Raw genomic sequence first — 20,053 nt, forward strand, 5'->3', positions numbered from 1 at the left:
GAAAGTTAACAAGCTCTTCAAAATGTTTCCTTTAGTGGTGTTTACTTTTGAAATGTTTACATAGCTCTGTTGTTTAATTGTGTGGGCATACGGGTAGTATCTGCAAGGGAGCATACAGGTGAGTGTGTGAAGTGCTCCAGCGATGATGCTGGAGGATACTAACGCATTAGGGTGTAATGAATTAGGTATTCCACATTCTAGAATTCATGAGCCCAGCCTGCCTTCTGTGGGGAGCAGAGCTGGGGCAGGAAGGGAGACATGCACAGGGGGAGGACCATCTCTGCCTGTGGAAATCTGAGGGGGGAGCTGCAAAGCAACCTGTTTGTCCTCCCCACAGGATTGTGTTCACATGACTCAGCCTGGCCTCATCGGTGATCTTTGCTTTCAATACTGCTGTCATCTACACCCAGGAAACAGCTCACCAGGGTGCCCCGGCCTGGGCCCAGCACTGGGCACTACCCCATCACCAGCTTTTCCTACAGCGAAGCAAAAGCTTTAAGCCAACAGAGGGGTCTTGTGCCATCACCTTCTCTGCTTGCAGAGGCTGGGGGGTCAGGTGCAGAAGCTGCCCTCTACCCCTGAATACACTCTGAGGCCAGAAACAAATTTCCTAGCAGGGTGCTCTGCACCAGGTGCTGATGTCCCCACCTCAGAGGCGGCTGCATTTCAGTGGGGCTGTGGGCATGCAAATTGCTTTGGGAGCTTTGGAAATGGAGGAAATTATTACCATGGTTTCAGCCCTGTTTCTTCACAGACTCCATAGAAAGCAGTACCTGCCTGTGCGGTGCCCCTGATCTGCATCCTCCAGGTTTAGTACCAGCATGTCCCATGAGCGGGGCTAATCCATGCACTACTTTGCCTCTGATACTGCAGTGCGGGTGGCCTCAGACATTCCCCACTCGGGGGCCCTCAGCAGCTGTTCCAGCAGGCATCAGGCTGAGGCTTTGCTCACAAGTGATGGCAGTAGTCGAGCAGCTTTTGTTCTATGGAATTGAGCTCCTCAGGGAGGTTAATCCCAGCCTTAATGCTGGGCTTTCCCCACGCTGGTACCAGCTGCCTGACATTACTCACTGGGCTTGGAAAAAAAAAAACACTAACCCCTGGGATCTGAGCTAAGCGCCAGGGGCTGGGTGCAGAAGCTCCTGCCCGGGGAGCTACCCAGTTACATTCCCCTGGCATCCTTAGAATCTTCTCACCACAAAGAGCCTAGAGCTAGGCCAGGACCCTCCACTCAGTGCTCCCATAAGGTGCCACAGCCCCCGCATTCTGGGCCTCCAGGCATGGCAGCAGAGCACAGCTGAGAGCCACTGAGGTAGCTCAGAGCAGAATTACAGGGTCCCAGGCAATTGAAAAGGAGCCCAACAATAGAAGCTGTGAACACAGGAGCAACCCTGCCATCCCATGGGCTTGACAATGGCTAAGGACTTCCTCCCCCTCTTTCCCCTTAAGCTACTCCATGCACAGGGGCTTGTGACAGACCCTTTGTCCTTTGTACAGTGGGAGCAGCAGGCTAGCAGTCCCCTCAACCAGCACAGGAAGGGCCTGCAGGGGGAGCCACGTTCACTGCTCAAGTGCACGGTCTTCAGCAGGGAATGGCTAGTGCAGCCCTTTGGGCTGTCCTATTGAATCCTTGGAACAACATGTAGAGGCATCCCTTCTCCAAAGAACAATGAGGTGTGTTTGAAAGCCCTTAGGAGTGTGTGCTCTGCGCTTGTGCATGGAGGGGTATATGTATCTGTGTACATATACCTTCACATGTGTAAGGAGCAGTGTGTGTTTGTGTGCATGTCTGGGTATGGAGGGGGAAGTCCAGGCACATGCATGGTTATGTTCTTGGTATGTATGTATGTATGTATGTGTATGGACTACCGCATGGCACTTCCCCACCTGCAGAATTGCCTCCTTCTCACACAATGTGGTCCATGTCAGTATGATATTTATACAAATGTATTCAACACAGAATCATCGAGGTGAGTGATGGACAAGCCCCATTAGATTGCCCCATCCAGCCCTGGAGCCAAAGCAGGATTGGCCCCTACAGCACAGTCCAGACCTACTGTTTTGTCAGACCCAGCCTGAAATGACCCATGTCCTGGGGCTCCCACCCCTTCCCTTAGGAGACAACACTCAAGCTCAGTACATTTCAGTGACAGGAAGTTATCCCTGAGAGACAGTCTGCATCTTCTCATCATCAATTGCCTCCGAACCTCCTAGTTACACCTGCCTTTACTCATAACTAACCTTTTGCCCTCCCTAGGGGAACACACTTGTCAGAGGTGTGCAGACTTGGCCCACCCTGCTTTGTCACTCCAGGCTTTCCCTCCAGCTCCTGGTAGTTTTTCTTGCTCTATTCTGATCCGTTTCCTAGGATCAATCTCTTTCTGGTCACACAGTGCCCAAAAATCACTGCAATCTCCCAGGTGTAGTCTCCCCAGGGACTCTGCTATTGCTCTTCTGGGACCTGGCGTCTCTCCACATACAGCTCCAGGTGCACTGGCCTTTCCGGTTGCCAACTCACACAGACAGGGACAAGGAATTGTGGGGCTGGGACCCACAATCTAAGAAAGTGGTGGGCGGCACATACGGGGGCCATGGGGAAAACAAAGGGATGGCCACAGCTGAGGCAGGGAACAAGATGTGTTGAGAAGGGGAGATTCAAAGGGAAAATCTTGCGCATGCTGGCTACGTCCTGGCCAGAGTCTCACCAAGCTTCCCATGAACCCCCTGACTGTCCATCCCTCCTCACTGTGGGAAGGGTAGCCCGGTCCCTGCCCTGATTCTAAGGCTGAGGCAAAGCTGCCCATGCTAACCACCACAGGGAGAACTCTCCAGCCTGGTGCAGGGATGACACGTCCCCCTGGGATAAACAGCCTGACATGCCTGCTTTCAAGCTACATGCTTAGCCAGCAAAATGGAGGTGGAAGGACAAACCCTCCCAGGAGGCTCCATTCTACATGGGCACTAGGGACAGACACAAGGCCACAAGGAGTTATAGCTGGCTAGCTTTCCTTAGGCAAGGAATTGAGTCAGCAGCCAGCTCCTCAGAGACCCTCAGTCTCAGGGCCCTGCCCCTCACAACACACCCTACATGGCACTGCAGGCCCCCCTGATAACCCTGTTTTTCACATTCGTTTCAATCAAGGGCTTTCCCTCCATTTTTCTCCCCCCTCCCCTCTTTTCCCCCAATCTATCTATCTCACCCTCCCTCCTCCTTAGTCGGAGCTGGAGCCCTAGGCAGAGTTTAGCCTGCAGGGTTGCATTCCTCTGTTCCATTAACAGCAGCACAAAGCTACTATTCATCTCCCTCCAGGAGAGCGGGGTCCGGGCAGAGGAGAAATGTCCCCACACACATTCCCCCATGTCTCTCTGCTCACGTGCACACTCCCCATCCCCTCCAAGCCCCAGCACCTGTCCTTCCTGTGCTCCTCCCTTCCCCTTCCCCGAGGGGGCTTTGGGAGCTGAGGAAGCCAACTCACTGCATTGCCCATGGGAGCGAGCAGAAAGCACACAGGAAACGCTGGGATACGACAAGCAGGGAGCGCCTTCCTTCCTTCCTTCATCTTCTGGAGGGAACAAACAGAAGCAGAGGCTGGGGCAGCAGCAAGGGGACAAGTGAGTAAGGCACCGGGGCAGACGGCAAGCAGTAGTTGGGGTGCAGCGGAACAGTATGTCCCTGAGAGTCCCCATCCTGCCAGGTAAGCTGCCGTTCCCACCTCCAAGAGCAGGCAGCCCTTGAGAGTTAGGGCTTGGCTGCCCAAAGTCTCCGGGCTTCTCTCTGGCCTCAGTCACAGGATCCTCAGCTCATCTGCCTCCGACAGGCCATACTTGGCTTTGTGGTCATTGAAGAGTTTGAGCAGGGAGCGGATGTACATAGCATGGTACAGATCCACCGTCTCGTGACTTGGCTCCTTGATCCTGGGCACCGTCACAGGTTCTCCTACTGCCAGAGCCAGAAAGAGGGTGGGAGAGTGAATCCTAAGCACCTGGAATAAACCAGCTGGTGCAGCTGGGAGGACTCCCTGCCCCTCGTAATGAGCTGGGCCTTGGAATGCTAATGCCAAACTTTCTTCCTAGTGAACTGTTACATATGGGCAGTAGTACCACAGAGACACCAAGAGTGCCTGGCCACAGGCAAAGAGGGAGGGAAGAGAACACACTGTGCCCTGGGACAGCGCCCTCCCACTGAAGGTTCACAAGCCCCTGGGCCCACTCTGCCCATTGCTGGATTTCACCCCTCTCATCATGATGAGTTTTTGGCTTCCACACCTGCCACAAACTCAATGGCAAGTGGAACCCTCTTTGTCAGCTTAGACTAAGGGTTCTCAGGACAAATTTTTGGTGGTTTCAGAGTGTGGCCACCAAATCTTGCTCGTGGCGGCTCTCAAATTTTTTCCTAAAATACTTCATTAGCTTTAGGAAAAACAAATAAATATGGAGATATACATGTTCAAATCATTGTAATTTATTTATTGCTAGCTAATAAGTCTGTTGTTAAAAGTGATATTAAAAAACATACAAATATCACTTTTCACAGCATACTTACTCAGCCCCGACAAACCTGCGGACAAATTAAGCCGGGGCTGAGTAAGTAAGTTGGGGGAGCCAGCAGGAGTCAGGGGTGATTGGGGTGGGGATTCCAGGGGAAACAGTCGGGGGCCAGAGCCTGATGCCTGGTAGCCAGAGCCAAAACGCCATGCCCAGAGCCTGGGGTCTTTGGGCTCCCGCCCTGGGCTCCCGCTGTGCGGCCAAAGACCAATGGCCAGAGCCTGCCGCCCCACCACCCTAGGGGTGAAGCCCAAAGCCTGAGCCTCACTACCCCTGGAAAGGTGGGGAACTCACCAGCTGCCTCCTCCTCCTGCGCTGTGTCCCAGCTGTCTCCAGAGGGGGCAGGGCTCGACCCCTGCTTGCAGTCAACACCAAGGTGGTGCATCCAGGAGCAACAGGGAGGAGGAGGGGCCACTGCTGCCCCCTCTCCCCCAAATCACAGCCCAGGAGGCTGTGACCACTAGAAAAGCCGCTGGTGGCCGCATTTGAGAAATGCTGGCTGAGACAACCAGGACTCAGCCCCCAGTGACAGGGCTTTTGGCAGCTAAAGCCACAGGAGAAGAGTAAGGGGATACTTACTGACAGTGGTGATAGGCTTCGGGTAGGGCAGGAAGCCTCGGGAATGGATAGAGGTTAAACCCCGTCCGTAGAAGACACAGGGAGCAAAGCCCACCAGCTTCTGGAACCTCTTCTGAATGCCCCTCATCCAGCTGCCCTCTTCAAAAACCACCTGCCGGAAGAGGTCATTCTCACCGAAGGAGAAGGCAGGAACCAGGTGTGCCCTGGGGGAGAAAGCATTGTAACATGAGTGCCCTTGCAGCCAGCACCCCCCCACCCAGGGTAGCGCTCACTACCAGGGGTGAAGAACAATTTGTCTAGTGGGGGTGCTGAGCGCCACTGAACCAAATTGTAAACCCTGAATATAATGGAACCCACTTCAACCCAGGGGGCGTGGCCGCGACCCCAGGACCCCTAGTTCCAGCATCTCTGCTCGCTACTGCACCTTAGCACCATGGGGCCCGGCTACAAACTTGCTGATATTGAACCAGCCTCCCTTGGGAGCCACAGTAAGTAGCAGCTGAGACACACTCACTATCCTATCTCCTGGGTCCTACTGAAAGGTAGGCCAGGGATGGGTTGCCTGGGGCAATCCCAAGCAGGGAAGAGGTGCCAGGCCCTGTTTCCTGGTCATGTGGCTGGATTGGCAGGTCCTGGGGGGTGACTGGCCCCAGGCCAGTTTCCTGGAGGTGCTACCAGAGGAGCTGGAGGTCTCTCCGGACAGTGTCTGGTTGACAATACTCACCCATGCCGCAGCGCCATCCGAACAAAGCCTTTGCGGTTTTTGAGGATTAATGTTGTGATTCCTGGCTGACAAGACAGTGACTCGGCTGCACCTCCAATCACGACGGCCACAGCGTTCCCACTGCCATTCTGAGAGAGCAGGTACCCTATTGCCTGGCGTGTCACAGGGCACAGGCCTAAAGAGCAGAGCACCAAGGGGGCGTGAGGAGAACTGCAATGGAAACCAGCTCTTGCCCCACCTGACTGAGAACCTCTTGACACACCAGCTGACTCGGGGGACAGACCCCTGGCCCCAGTCTCTGAATGAGTTCAGGGGGCTTGGAAACCTGCCTACAGTTAGGATTTGAGGAGAACATCCCAACAAGTGAGGGCAGGTGGATGATCAGGTGCCCATCACTCAGGCATGCAAAAGGCGTGGGGAAGCTATTCTCTTTCCTTCCTCCCAGCAGAGTTAGGAGCAGTGAGCCCTGCCCAGAGCCATGTGCTGTACGCAGATCTATGTCCCTGCCCAGGAGCCCAAAACATGGAATAAGGGCGACACCTTGTGTCCACACAGGAGCCATGGGGTCTCTGGCTCTGGAGGATGCAATAGGCTAAGGGGATCAGCAGAACTGAGGCCAAAATGGGACACCCACTGGGCTACACATGGCTTCTGAATGCCCACGTTAGCCAGCAGCCCGGGGAGGCAGCAGGAAGCAGCAGCTGTGCCAGACAGAATGCAGTTTCCCAGGAGATGCCGTTATGGTGCCATTTTCAGTGACTGAGCCTGGGAACTGGCACTCAGGGAGGGGAGGACAGAGCAGGGCAAACTTCACGTCTGGGCTCCATGAAAAATGACAGCTGCTCAGGTCTTTGAGCTTTCTCAGGAGATGGTGCAAGGAACAATCCCTAGGGAAAACCTATGTAGCCTACGAAAAACTTGAGCTCTGAGGCGTTCCCCCATCTTTCCTTCTCTAGGGCCTGGCTGCGGCATGGAATTCCATCACTCAACCCAGGCTGAGGAACAGGGGCAGAGCAGGAGGGGGCAGGCTGGAGTAGTGCTGGGTGTGGGGAAGGATGGAAGAGCAGTAGCAGAGCATTGCGGGAGAATCTCAGTGAGCCGCTGACAGCACTAAGCCTGGCCAAGGTAGCAATGTCAAGCTGACATTTTGGCAAGTACTGAAATTTGCTTTAGTCTCGGGAAAAAAAGAACAGAAGCACATGAGAATAGAATGGTGTTGCCAGCAGTGGATTCAGTATCCAGAGGGTTTGAAAGGGGCTTTGGCCAGACACTGTAGAGGGAAGGGACTCAGATGATCAGTGATGGAAAGAAAAAGAGAGGAGCTGGCTGTTTTCCAGATCTCCTACGTCTCTTGTACTAGCCACATCTGCAACACTTCTGGTGTGATTTTTGGACCTTTGTGAGGGACACTCCCTGAGCATGCTCACCCCCACTCATCAGGTACTCCCTGAAGACAGGTAGCCGGAAGTTGCCAGCCAGCGTGGCCAGGAAGGGTCTGATGCCGGGGAACTTCTCAGAGAAGCCAGTGGACTCAGTGATGAAGTTGCAGAAGGCCCCAACGCAGAGGATCCCATGGGGGTGTGCGCCAATTATATAATTGTGACTGGGGAGGAGGCTGTGAGTCTTTACCAACTAGAGGGAGAAGATGCATAATCAATGGGGAGGGCAGGGACTGGTGGGGGAAGAGGGAAGGAGGATCCTAGTTGGGTCACAGGTCTCTATGCGTGACTGCAGGTGGCACTGCTGGATAAATACCCGCATGGCAATCCCCACCTGGTACACACACACATCCACAAACAGATGGACAAATCACCACATAAGAGCATAAGAGCAGCCATACTGGGTCAGACCAAAGGTCCATCTAGCCCAGTATCCTGTCTTCCAACAGTGGCCAATGCCAGGTACCCCAGAGGGAACGAACAGAACAGGTAATCATCAATCAATCCATCCCCTGTTGCCCATTCCCAGCTTCTGGCAAATAGAGGCTAGGGACACGATCCCTGCCCATCCTGGCTAATAGCTATTGATGGACCCATCCTCCATGAATTTATCTAGCTCTTTTTTGAACCCCGTTATAATCTTGGCCTTCACAACATCCCCAGGCAAGGAGTTCCACAGGTTGACTGAGCATAGTGTGAAAAAATACTTCCTTTTGTTTGTTTTAAACCTGCTGCCTATTAATTTCATTTGGTGACCCCTAGTTCTTGTGTTATGATAAGGAGTAAATAACACTTCCTTATTTACTCTCTCTACACCAGCCATGATTTTATAGACCTCTATCATATCCCCCCTTAGTCGTCTCTTTTCCAAGCTGAAAAGTCCATCTTATTAATCTCTCCTCACATGGCAGCCTTTCCTTTCATTCCTGAGCTGAGCTGTGCTCAGTAGTTTACTCCCTCACCCAAAATAAATACATGTGCTGAACAGCTATTGAATTGCTGAATTTTGTGGGGCCCCGCATTCGATTTGGGCAGAAGCATCTGCACCAGATGTGATCCTAAGGATTCCGTGAAGAGTAAGGTGGCTGTTGTCTCAAATGTCCACTAGGGGAGCAGCAGCAGGTCACATTAATTCAACCATCAATTTTTAAAACAAATTTCTATTGGCTTTACTGGGAGCTCCATGCAGGGTCTGGCCTGGCATCTACAGAAAAATGCATGTGCAATTTCAGGGGCAGGTGGACGTACTGGGCACCCATGAAGCTGCCAGCAGCCAGGCACAGGATGGGCGTATTTATACAGAGAGACATGAGAGATCTATTCAGGCAAGGGGCCCAATAGAGATGCCTGAGGGACTTAGGAGCTTGTCCAGAGGTTTGCAGGAAGTTGAAATTCTACAGTACAGCACTCAGCACATACTGTACGGATAGCAAGGGCCTGGCACACCTGCCCAGCAGGACTTACCTGAATAGGGAAGTAATCTCGGAAATGCTTCCAGACAGGCCAGTTTCGCACCCACGCTGACCTCCTCCCACCTGCAAACCACACAAGAGCGAGTAGGCATGGGGGCAAGGAGCTCACACAGACACTGAGGACAGACTCCACTCTCATTGGGAATTTGGTCACTTCCTCTTCCTTTTAGCCCTTGCCTCCCAGCAGACCAGAGCTAGTCAGAACATTGGTGACTACATGATTTTTTTGCTGTAACAGTTTGCAGAGATGTGCAGTTTTAGTTGGAAAGATGGGGGGAGGGAGGAGAAATTGTACTGGGTAGCCTTATGGCGAGGGCACTGCCCTGGGATGTGGGAGACCCAGGCTCAAGACCCTGCTCTGTCTGATTAAGAGTGATCTGGGATGAAAAACTGTGCTCTGAATCAGGCACAGAGCAAGGATTAGAACCTGGATCTCCCACACCGCAGGCCAGCGCCCTACTCACTAGGATGGACACGTGTGTTCTGATGTGAAAAGAGACATTTCGGCACAATTCAGTTTTAGACCAGTTGTCCAAAAGGTCGTTTTATTGCAGCGTGGAACAAAACAGCTTTTGAAACCTTGGAAGTTCCCATGAAAAGCCAGCTCTAGGACGATCCTCTCACAGGGCCAGTATCTCCTGGGTATGTTATGGGCTGCTGCCCTCTAGTGTCTTACAGCAGGCTTGTTCCTTTGCAGAAGTTCCCACTACTAACTGGCTTTCCCCTCTGATATTTTGCAAAAATAGCTGTGCTGCAATGACAAGGGACCACCACAAACTGCTGCAACTTTGGAACGCAGTCCCCAAGGAGACCTCACACAGCGACAACCCATCACAGCCATGCTGGGGACTGCTGGAAAGATTGACTCTTTTGGAGAATCCCTGCACCTCTGTAGTTTGTCTTTGTCACTAGGCCGGAGAAATGAAGAGGAAAATGGGATGCTGGCTCTTCTGGGAATCTTACCTTCTCGGGCTGCTTATGCCCCAGCTGGTGTAATGATTCTCTGTGCATATTTGTGCCCTACTAGAAGGAATCACAACTGCCCGGAACTATGTCATAGGTCCTGTATTGCTAACAGATAAAAGAGGGTCTCCTTAATCTCAGATGGCAGGAGTCTGTGCTTCTGGACTATCCCTGCTGCTGCTGCAAAAATTGCTAGGTGTTACAATACAGAGAAACAGAATGAAATTAAACCGCGTTCTGGCCCGGGTGCTGTCAGAGTCACATTTTAACCACCCATGACACTGAGCAGATGTTGTGGAAGGGCCAGTCACTAAAGATCATTAAATAAGCAGGCAAATCTTGGAAGAGGAGAAGGAAAAAAAGGCAAAGAGCACACAAAGATCTTTGCACAATCCGCTGTAAACTTTACGGTTTACTCCCTGTGTGTGTCTCTGGACCTATTTCCCTTGTTCATGGGGAAATGCCTTTAGTGTGAGTGTGATTTAGAAAATACCTGGGCCTGGAGACCTACGTATACAGATCATACTCTCAGAGACAAGGACACACATGCAAGGGGTTGGACAGACATCTGAATCCTCCAGCAAGTCTGTCTCCCCTCTGTCCTCCTAGGCATACATATACGCAGTAAATTAGGCTGTACCTTCCCATACCTTGCTCCGGTGCGTCCCAGTCAAAGATTACCCAGGCAAGGTATAGAGCAGAAACTGGCCAGAAACTGGTGAAAACCAAATAGATGAGGAGAAACAGGAAGACGATTCCTGAGGGTATCACAAGCAAGAGGTTAGCTCACCTGTCCCTGTGTAGAAATACGCCCATCGGTTCCTGGTCTCTAGGGATTGAGTTTTCACAGCAGCACCCCATAATGCCCCAGTTCTAATGTGGGATGAGATGAGTGCCCACACTGAATCCCATCCTCTTTGGGCCAATTCAAAACTGGGCAGACCTTCCCACCCACCCCAGAAAATATCTGATTCCCAGCACTTGGCCGTAGGCCAAAATGCCTGCTTATTTGCTGTGTGTTCTGACTGGCTGTGTTTCAGCACTGACCAACCAATCCAGATCCACTAAGCCTCCATGCTGAATCTGTAAGGGCAGAACAACAGCCAGACTGGCTTTGCTGCACTAGCAAAATTTGGGGCCCTAATTCATTAGCTGTGGTGCTCCCTGGAAAGAGGCTGTGTTTAGACAAGATTCAGGCCTTTTTACCATGGTCATCTTTAACCGTACAGCCTGCCTAGGCAGCACAGTAGTAAAACCTCAAGAGCCTGGTCTATGCTGAAGCCACTCTGATGGAGAACTACAGGCTCCAATTTTCCTAATATAGATACAGCCTGCTACATCTGGCCAAACAGCTTCAGATATGAGAAAAGAAAAGGAGTACTTGTAGCACCTTAGAGACTAACAAATTTATTTGAGCCTAAGCTTTCGTGAGCTACAGCTCACTTCGTCGGATGCATGCAGGGGAAAATACAGCAGGAGTAGCTCACCTTACCTGATCACTCTTGTTACAGTCTGGATGGTAACACCCATTGTTTCATGTTCTCTCTGTATATAAATCTCCCCACTGTATTTTCCACTGAATGCATCCGATGAAGTGAGCTGTAGCTCACGAAAGCTTATGCTCAAATAAATTTGTTAGTCTCTAATGTGCCATAAGTACTCCTTTTCTTTTTGCGGATACAGACTAACATGGCTGCTACTCTGAAACCTGTCAGATATGAGAAAGCCTGCTGACTCCGAGCCCCTCTGACCCCCCCACGTATATAGTGTACTCAAACGACAGCCCACTTCCAGCACATGGAGCAGCCGGGGAAAGATCATGAGAGGCTTTGACTGCAGTAACCACACGTGCTGGGACTGTGCCTCGCTTTGCTCCACTGTGCCACATGCAGAACCGCCAGAGGTCTCAAAATGCAGCCTAGCTACCACTGAGTCTAATGGTGGAAAGCTAATCCCATATTTGTAGAGCTCATTCAGGTGCATATTATAATAATTTCTATTGCAGTAGCACCTCGGGGCCCCAATGTGCAAGGCACTGTACAAACAGACCAAAAAGATGTTCCCTGCCCCCAGCAGTTTACAGCCTAGGACTTTAGATAACAACGTCACAAGTCTCTTTTGTCTCAACAACAAATTCAGTCTCCTGAAAAGCTGAAGTCATTTACCACTAACCCTCCATTCACTTTTAAATCGATTATTCTGTAACAAGCACTAACTTGATCTGATTTGCAAGTCACAGTACCAAAACAGAATTCCGCAGAATAAAATAATTAAGCTAACGGGAAGTCTCCTGTCACAGAGTGCAGCCGGGGGTGTATCTGTAAGCGAGCCAAGGCACCTCCCATCCCCTTTGTAAGTGGGAGGCAAGTTGGAGGATCTGAATTCCTGCTTGGGATTCTGAGCTATTTCAACTGTGGCTGTGCTCGGAGGCCCCAGTCAGGATCATGACCTTGTCCTGCTAAGCACTGTACAAAACATATATGGAGACAGTCTCTGCCCCCCTCCTGACCCCACCTGCAATCCACAATCTAAGCTTTTTCTGAGGGGCGGGTGCACAGCAGGAGAGGGTAAACATTCTGGGCCTTTGTTTTCAGAGGTGCCTCAGCACCCCACATTAACTCGCGTTTTGGGTGCTCAGCAGTTTAAAAAGAAAAAAAAGCAGGCCCTTTGTGTCCCTCAACTCCTGAGAAGTTGGAGTGGTGCCAGGCCTAATTTGAATGCAGCTAACACACACCTATACAGGGGCCTTTACCCCAAAGCACATTGTCCTTCAGCAAGCTCTAAACACAGCTCCAGAAGGTGACGAGAGAAGCAGACAGCCCAAGGGGGCACACCACGTTGCACAGCCATGAGGAGAAACAGATGGTGGCTCAGGATCATAGACCTCTGCTCTTACGAAAAGTGTCATGGGGTATTTTTCCGAGGTCTCATCTGAAAATCCTTCTCCCACTGACCAGCAAAGATCTCTTGCACCCCTCCTTCCCCTGGGGAAAGCTACTATTCTGGCTCCAGGGAGCCTAGTCATTCCCTTGGGCCTTAGTGCTAGATTTTCCGATGTCCTGAATTTTTGTGAAATTATCAACCATGGTGCTAGGGATAGAGACTAACAAATCATATGGACCCCAACGCAGAATCTCAACAACCCCACAGCAGAATCCGATTGGTGAGAGAGATGGAGAACGGAGCGCCCTCTCCTGCCAGCTGGGTCCACTCACCCATCAGCAAGAAGCTGAGGATCCACTGCAGAACTGAGAGGAGCTGGATCCATGTTCGGAACTCCCGCTGCGAGGGCCAGGGCACGGTGAGCAAAGTATGCAGGGCGGCCTGAACATTGGCACGGCTCCCTGCAAAGCACGCACACACACACACATTTGGTTTGTACGTGTGATCGATCGCTTCCTGAGCCTGCTACTGGTCATGCTGCACTCACCTGCTGAGCCTCTTCTTTCCCTCCCCCTCCCCCCAAAACACACAGCACCCAAAAGCATGCACAATCCCATACACACCTATACCTTCACATGCATGCACACACAGTCCCCCCCATCACATGCACTGACAGGCAGATGCACAAACCACTCCACGCACCAACACATATCTTCACCCCACTCTCCATACATGTGCACCTGCAGGCCCTCACACACACACACCGAGCCCATCCCTCAGTGGCTGTCTCCAGTAATCCAGGCTGACAACAGGAGAGGAAGATGAATGTGAAGCTCAGAGCAAAGAGACAAGCAGGTGGGAGAGAGGGCAAGGCCCAGCGGGGCTCGTGTGCTGGGATGGGGATGAGGGACTAACACTGCTAGGTGAATGAAGCCCACCCTAGGCCATTCCAAGCTCCTGAGGGGAATGGAACCTCCTCCAGAGTCTGGGGAGGTGGCTCCCTGGGCCTGTTCAGCCTCATGGGGAAGGAGTTTGACAAAACATTCAAGTTTCAAAGCTGCCCAGACTTCCAGGGAAGGCAGATTCTGCCCCAGGTTGGGGTCACTCTGCTGCATCCAAGGCAGCAGCCATCCTTCCTATAGATGTGTGCTGGGGAAGCCTGAGCTAGGAACTATGGGAAGTGGGGGGCAAGTATGCACCCAGCTAAAGCGTCCCAGCAGGAAGGAGTGTCTGAACTAGTGACAAACGAGTCTGGATGTGCAAGGCTCACTGTTCTGTCCTGCAATGACTGATAAAGGGGCCTCGCCCCTGCCCCCGGCCTTGATTCCTGAAAGAGGGAGTTCAACAACACTAACTTGCTTCACTTCTCCTCCCCCCAGCTAACCTTGGTGAACTATTAACTCCCACTTATGTTTCAGCAAACACAATGAGGGGCTTTCGATCCCTCCTCCCTTCTGAACTGGAGTCGGACTCCAAATTCCATGTGCACACACATCCTCTCCTTGCCACGGAAGGGCTCAGTGTTTGAGAGAGAAATTTGGGCTGAGCTGCGAGAGCCTCCATGTGCCAAATGGCCTGTCCCACCAAGGCCTGACTACAAGGCAACTGGCTCACAGGGCACTCAAAAGAGTTGCACAGAGCCACAGCTGGCCTTTCCGTGGCTGGGAAAATAACTTTGGCAGGTGCTCTAATTTTAAGAGCCCCCTAAGACATGTATCTACATAGCTAGAAAAGAGAGCCCCCGGCATACATTGCTGTGCAGGATCAGAGGAAAGCCAGGAACAGGAGGTCACAGAAAAGCCACCAAATCCAGATGAGTGTCTGACTCACCCAGCTTTGGGGTTCATCCCTTCCAGAGGCAAATCCAGATCATGGACAGGGCAGTGGAAATTAAATGAATATAGGAGCTCTCATTGGGTTTGAGTGCATTTGTTTTCTTCCCCAGAGCAGTTTACCAAGTTCTACCAAATCCATCACTCATCCCTGATACATGCCAGACAGATACACCAGCTCCCAGAAATCTCATACCCCCCAGTTCTGCCCTTTAGTTGACAGAGGGCCAAATCCAACACACTTTACTCAGATTTACTTAGCTCTCACTCCTGTTAAAATCTGCGGGAATCTTTCCTGAGTAAGAGTTGCTAGATGCTTTCCTTTGATTTCGACTACATCTCTGAATTAGCACTCAGGCAGGGAGAATTTGCCACCCTTTGCAGCCCCCTATTTTGGTGAACTACCTGATGCTCCTTTGTATTGTCAATTTCAGAGAATTCATTCCTGCAGAGTAATTTGGGAGATTGAGCCCTGCTGCTGTTACACAATGTTTATAAAAAAGCTTTCCCCTTTTATAAAGCAGCCTAAAACAAATGTATAACAACAAATACTAATCAATTGACTAGAAACTGGCAAGTCTAGAGCATTATAAATAACTTCAAATACGCTTTGCGATTTTCTTACCACTACGATTTTGGGAATAGGCTGCAATAATTGTTTTCATGTTGGTGACAAGTTCTTTTCCGGACTTTGGATCCGCAGGTTAAAAGGCAGGTTTGCACATCTGAACCTGTGAAACTGACTGTGTGTCCAACTGCTTTGAAGCTCCACTGTCTGGCCCAAGGTAAACTGCCCGCCCCAGAGGGGTGGTGGACAAACCCTGCCCTTCATTTGAAAAAGCAAGAAGAAAACCCTGTGGTATTAAGAAAGAAAAAAAAAAGGAGTTAGCAGAAGGTCCCAGGAGGCTGTTTCCATAAAGGATCCTGCACCCTTCACCCGCTTACACAAATGTACACAATGCTGGATATTTTCATCAGAAGACACTTGCCTAAGTCTGTCCTCCCCCCTGCATGGAATGGTACTTTCCTGGGCATGTCACAAACTACTGCCCAGGCGTTAGTGCTGGGATTCTAATTAAAGGCAAGTTGAAAATAAGAAAAAGTCAAACTCAAATCACCATGTGTTACAGAAATGTAGCATTTGCCTCACTGGCTCAGACCGTTAAACCCAATAGCCAATACCCAGTATATTCAAGAAGGCATAACTGCCTCACTCCCTTCTCCTACAATGCACCTGGCAAATTGACCAAGGCTTCACAGGTGAAAAGGATCCTTCCTGCTCACTGTAGCAGAGATTATACCTTGATGTAGAAGATCTGATTCCTTGTCCGAGGCATCCTCTGAATGTTTTTCCTGTCACCCATCTCTGCCAAGGCTTACTGGAAACCACACCAGAACCACAGAATCAGAAAGACGACACAAGCTGAAGCCAGAATCAGAATTTTGGGCTGTGGTATCCTAGGATTGATCCAACTCCCATTGAAATCAACAGGAATCTTTCTACGGTCTTCTGGGTGCTGGAGTGGATTCCTAGATATTGTATATAGTTATTGAAGGAGGTTCCAGGCAATGCTATGTTAAGTGCTACAGAGTTGGGGCAGGATGTTCTGGGTCAGGCACTGCATGAGGTTGCCACTGGATGTTCTGGCTCTCCGCTGTGCTCTGCTAGGTATTCACCTATTGCTGGTTCAAACTGTTTAGGTGATCTGAGTACCTAGCTGGACACTTATTTTTCCTCTTCTGCCTTACACTTTTCCACAGTTTTCACAGGTGCAGCACTGACCACATTGACAACAGCAGCATGGAGGAAGTTGCAGGTATGTAGAATCCTCCCTCCTAAAAAATCTGCTTTTGTAAATTAGAGTGAATTTCAGTACCCAGTCCTAAAGAAGAGAAGTTTCATGTTTGTTGTTAAAAAAGGGCAAAATATCTTCTAAACTGGCAAATTCTAACTTCAGAAGACTGGATGCCACTTTAACCATTACTGCTGCTAAAAGCTACATTCACCAATAGAAACAGAAAATATTTCTGTCATTCCCAAGCACTGATAAAAATACAAGCCTTTGCACAGGAACACCTACTGCCAAAAGAGGCAGCTGTAGGCAGCTCTAGCACCAAACCCACAGCTTGCGTCAGAAGTTATATTTGGGTTTAAAAAAAACTGAAAAAAGAGTAATTAAGGAGGAATTTTAGACTGTTGTGTGAAAGGTAGTTGAGAGAAACTTGACAAACCAAGGAGAAAGTATGCATGCTGTACATTTGCTACTGATTGCTTGAAATTTGTATCTATAGTTCTAAAGAAAGCTAGCACTAGGTTACTTTTTACCATCTGTTTGCTACAGACTAGTTTGGATTCGAGAGTCTGTAAGACTTCTAGATTTTTATAGGTCACTAGTGTATATTCACTACAGACTGATTGGTCTCCACCTCTAAATATAAGAGGTTAGCCTCACAGCTATTGCAGCCTGGTGCTTCCCTTGGATTAGGTTGTACATACAGATGAACCTCCAGCTAAGACTGGCTCCTAGCACGGCTCTCGAGAAGTTGGGAAAAGGTATTACATTTTGATTCTCTTCTCAAAATTACATCTAATCCTGGTAATTATAGATGAGATTTAACAAATTGGCATCTTCCACCAAGTCAACACCATGCATTGTGAAGATTTAAACTTGTTTTTTCATTGCACATGCTAGGCTGCTCTACCCTAAACAACTGGGTCAGAGTTTTGTGTTCTAGTTTGAGAGTCAGTCAAAAACACCACTTACTTACCTTACAGTAACTGTGGTTCTTTGACAGGTTTTGTCTATATGGCTCCTTCTCTTGATGCAAATGCTCCCCTTACATGTGAGATCAGGTTCTTTTGGCCAGCAGCAACCACTGGGGCAACTCCTGGGCCTTGGATGCCCTTATCCCACACTGAGGGCATAAAGAGTGAAGCTTGCCCAACACCCCTCAGCTCCTTTGCCAATACAGGATAGAAGAAGTGTAGCACTCCTTAGCAGCAGCAAAAATGGTTGTGGAATCCATGTGGACAACCCATGCTGAAAGCCACCATTGCTGTAAGGAAAGTAACTGTTCTCTCTTCAAGTATTTGTCCACATGGAGCCCACTCTTGTCCTTTGCAGGCTCTAACCATCCCTTGTTAATAGACATGATGAATCTATCAGGTATAGAAGGGTGCAGAATATCTAGCAGCTTGTGTGACTTCTCTTCCAGTGGCACGTTAAGGGTCTTGGCTATACATTTCAGGTCTTGGAATGCGTTGAAGTCATCCATTGGACAAGGCATAGAGCAGTGGTTTTCAACCAGTGGTCCGTTGACCCCTGGGGGGGTTCACAGACTATGCCTAAGATTTCCAAAGGTGTCCGCACCTCCATTCAAACTTTTGTGGGGGTCCGCAAATGAAAAAAAGGTTGAAAACCACTGGCATAGAGAGATTGACTGCTTCATCAAAATTGCTACTAGGATCAATTGTTTCTCCTGTCTCTCTAGGAGCTATGGTTGCACTAACTGACCTCGTTGGGAAGATCTACACTGCCTCTTAGGATAAGAGGATTTAACCCTAAAAGAGGGTAAAAGGATGTTGGCTTGCAGGTATGTGGCTGCCTACCCCAGGGCCATGACTCAAGCATATGGGTATTGGACTAATGGACAGAGAGGAGGATGCCAGGAACTTGCTCCCTGTGAGATCCATGCCATCTCCTGTTTTAAGAGCAGTCTCAGCTCCACACTGGAAAGTCAGGGAAAGACCCAATAGAGGGGATGGGAGATGAGCAGGAGATAAGACTCTACTGTGTCCTGATGGAGAAGATGGTGAGGCTACCCTTTCTGGTGGACTCTGGGACACTCCAGCATCCCTTCTGCCTAGGGTAGGGGAAGTAGATAGTTTCAATGTCTCAACTGCTGTATGTGGTACCTTAGTTTCAGTGACCAAAGGCCTAATTAGTACTGATAACATGGGTACAACCCCTCTTTTCTAAACCCAACTAAACTAACACTAACTACAACAGAGCCACAGAGAAGCAAACACTGCAAGGCTTCCATCTTCCTGCAGCAAGAAAGAATTAAGGAACAATTTGGCTTCCTCCATCCTTTATGCCCTGGTGCTGGAGGACACCTAGAGTGCAGACACAGCCCCAACAAACACTGCTGACCAAAAGAATTTCATTGTGTGAATGGGCCACATGCTTGAAGCAGCAGAGACTCCAAGACACAGATGTGTAACTCTAGCAAACTGGGTTTGTCCGTGCACAGGGTTACTTTCTCATTAAAATTAGTTCTCAGGAGCCCATTCTGAGTTTTTAGGTCAGCCAACACAGTACAGAGCCTCCTGTATTGCAGCACTGACCACACTGACAACAGCAGCATGGAGGAAGTTGCAGGTATGCAGAATCTCCCCTCCTAAAAAATCTGCTTTTGTAAATTAGAGTGAATTTCAGAATCCAGTACTGAGCCTCTCTCCACCCAGGACTCTGCCAAGCAGGGCCAGAACTCTAGCTACTTTTGGTACCAACTACTAGATATAAAGAATGAGCGCTAAGCCTTTCTAAAAACCAGACTTCATTCCCAAAAAGATAAACAGACACAGGAGATTAACTGGGCTGTCGGTGGAAATTCCAAGATGAACCTCGGAAATCAGAGGTGGCAAATATCTAATGGCCTGCTCTGTACCCCGGACTGACCATGTTCCCAAACAAGAAATTTAGCCAACATTGTTAAGTCAAACAGTTGTAACAAGGCTTTCATTAGCAGAACAATAAGAGAGCAGGTTCAGAAACCATTACTGATCCCTGACAAACATGCAAGGGGAGGGGGCAGTATAGTACAGAGCTGCTGGCAAGCAATTTCTCTTTTTAGATTCTCTACCCAGTAAAGCCACTATTGCAGTTGCAACTCCATGCCAAATATGACACAGCAGTTCTGTTACCTAGCCTATCCCCTCTTCCCAGCCAATACAGAATTATTATTCCCTACAGCTTCCCTCCCCCCCACATTAAGTATTCCATCCAAACTAGCTTTAAACAATCCAAACAAGGAGGCCTCCACCACACAGCTTGTCTTGATGAACGGCCTAGAATTTCCCTTTAATATCACCTCATTTCTTAGTTCTGGTAGCCCCGTAAGTAGTTCTGGTCTCTCCTTGATATTTACCTTTATTTCAGTTATTGGTCAGAAGTGGGTCACAAGACACAAGCAGCTCTTTTGTATTCTCTAGAGAAGTGTTATAGCCACACAAAGTCTCCATTTTAAATTTAAATGGAGACTGCGGCAGTGCTGGAGGCTGACATCCCTACTGTGGCAGTTGTATTGAGTCTATTACCATCATTTAAAGCCAATGTCCTTGAGACATCTTGCCTGTATTACACAGAAAGACAGCATTTCTGTTAGCCACCTGGGGAAGAATAAAGATGTTGGACACTGGAAGCAGCGCCATCACCTGCTGGTTGCACAGGAGGCCCTCTTTGTAACTATAGCCCTTCACAAAAGATGAATCATATGTTTGTGAACTCCCGCTTCAGAGCCTCAACTGATCACTTGCTCCTACAAATTGTTGTCTAAACTCTCACTTCCCATACTGTCCACCTGTCCGCCACTGTCCAGGGCCCTGGAAGGCCA

The 20,053-nt window shown here is 49.7% G+C and overlaps 1 protein-coding gene across 1 annotated transcript; it reads right to left on the reverse strand.

The window, feature by feature from the left end:
- Positions 1-2,504: 2,504 nt before the first annotated feature.
- On the reverse strand, positions 2,505-19,972 carry LOC102929519 (diacylglycerol O-acyltransferase 2). The gene is made up of 8 exons (XM_037908084.2): positions 15,063-19,972; positions 12,938-13,066; positions 10,373-10,480; positions 8,752-8,822; positions 7,276-7,480; positions 5,849-6,023; positions 5,125-5,327; positions 2,505-3,940 (listed from the first exon to the last, which is right to left on the reverse strand). The coding sequence occupies exons 1-8, from the start codon at positions 15,100-15,102 to the stop codon at positions 3,786-3,788; spliced, it is 1,086 nt and encodes a 361-aa protein (XP_037764012.1). The 5' UTR covers positions 15,103-19,972; the 3' UTR covers positions 2,505-3,785.
- Positions 19,973-20,053: the final 81 nt, after the last annotated feature.

The sequence above is a fragment of the Chelonia mydas genome, chromosome 9, assembly GCF_015237465.2.
Source record: "Chelonia mydas isolate rCheMyd1 chromosome 9, rCheMyd1.pri.v2, whole genome shotgun sequence".
NCBI classification, from domain to species: Eukaryota; Metazoa; Chordata; order Testudines; family Cheloniidae; genus Chelonia; species Chelonia mydas.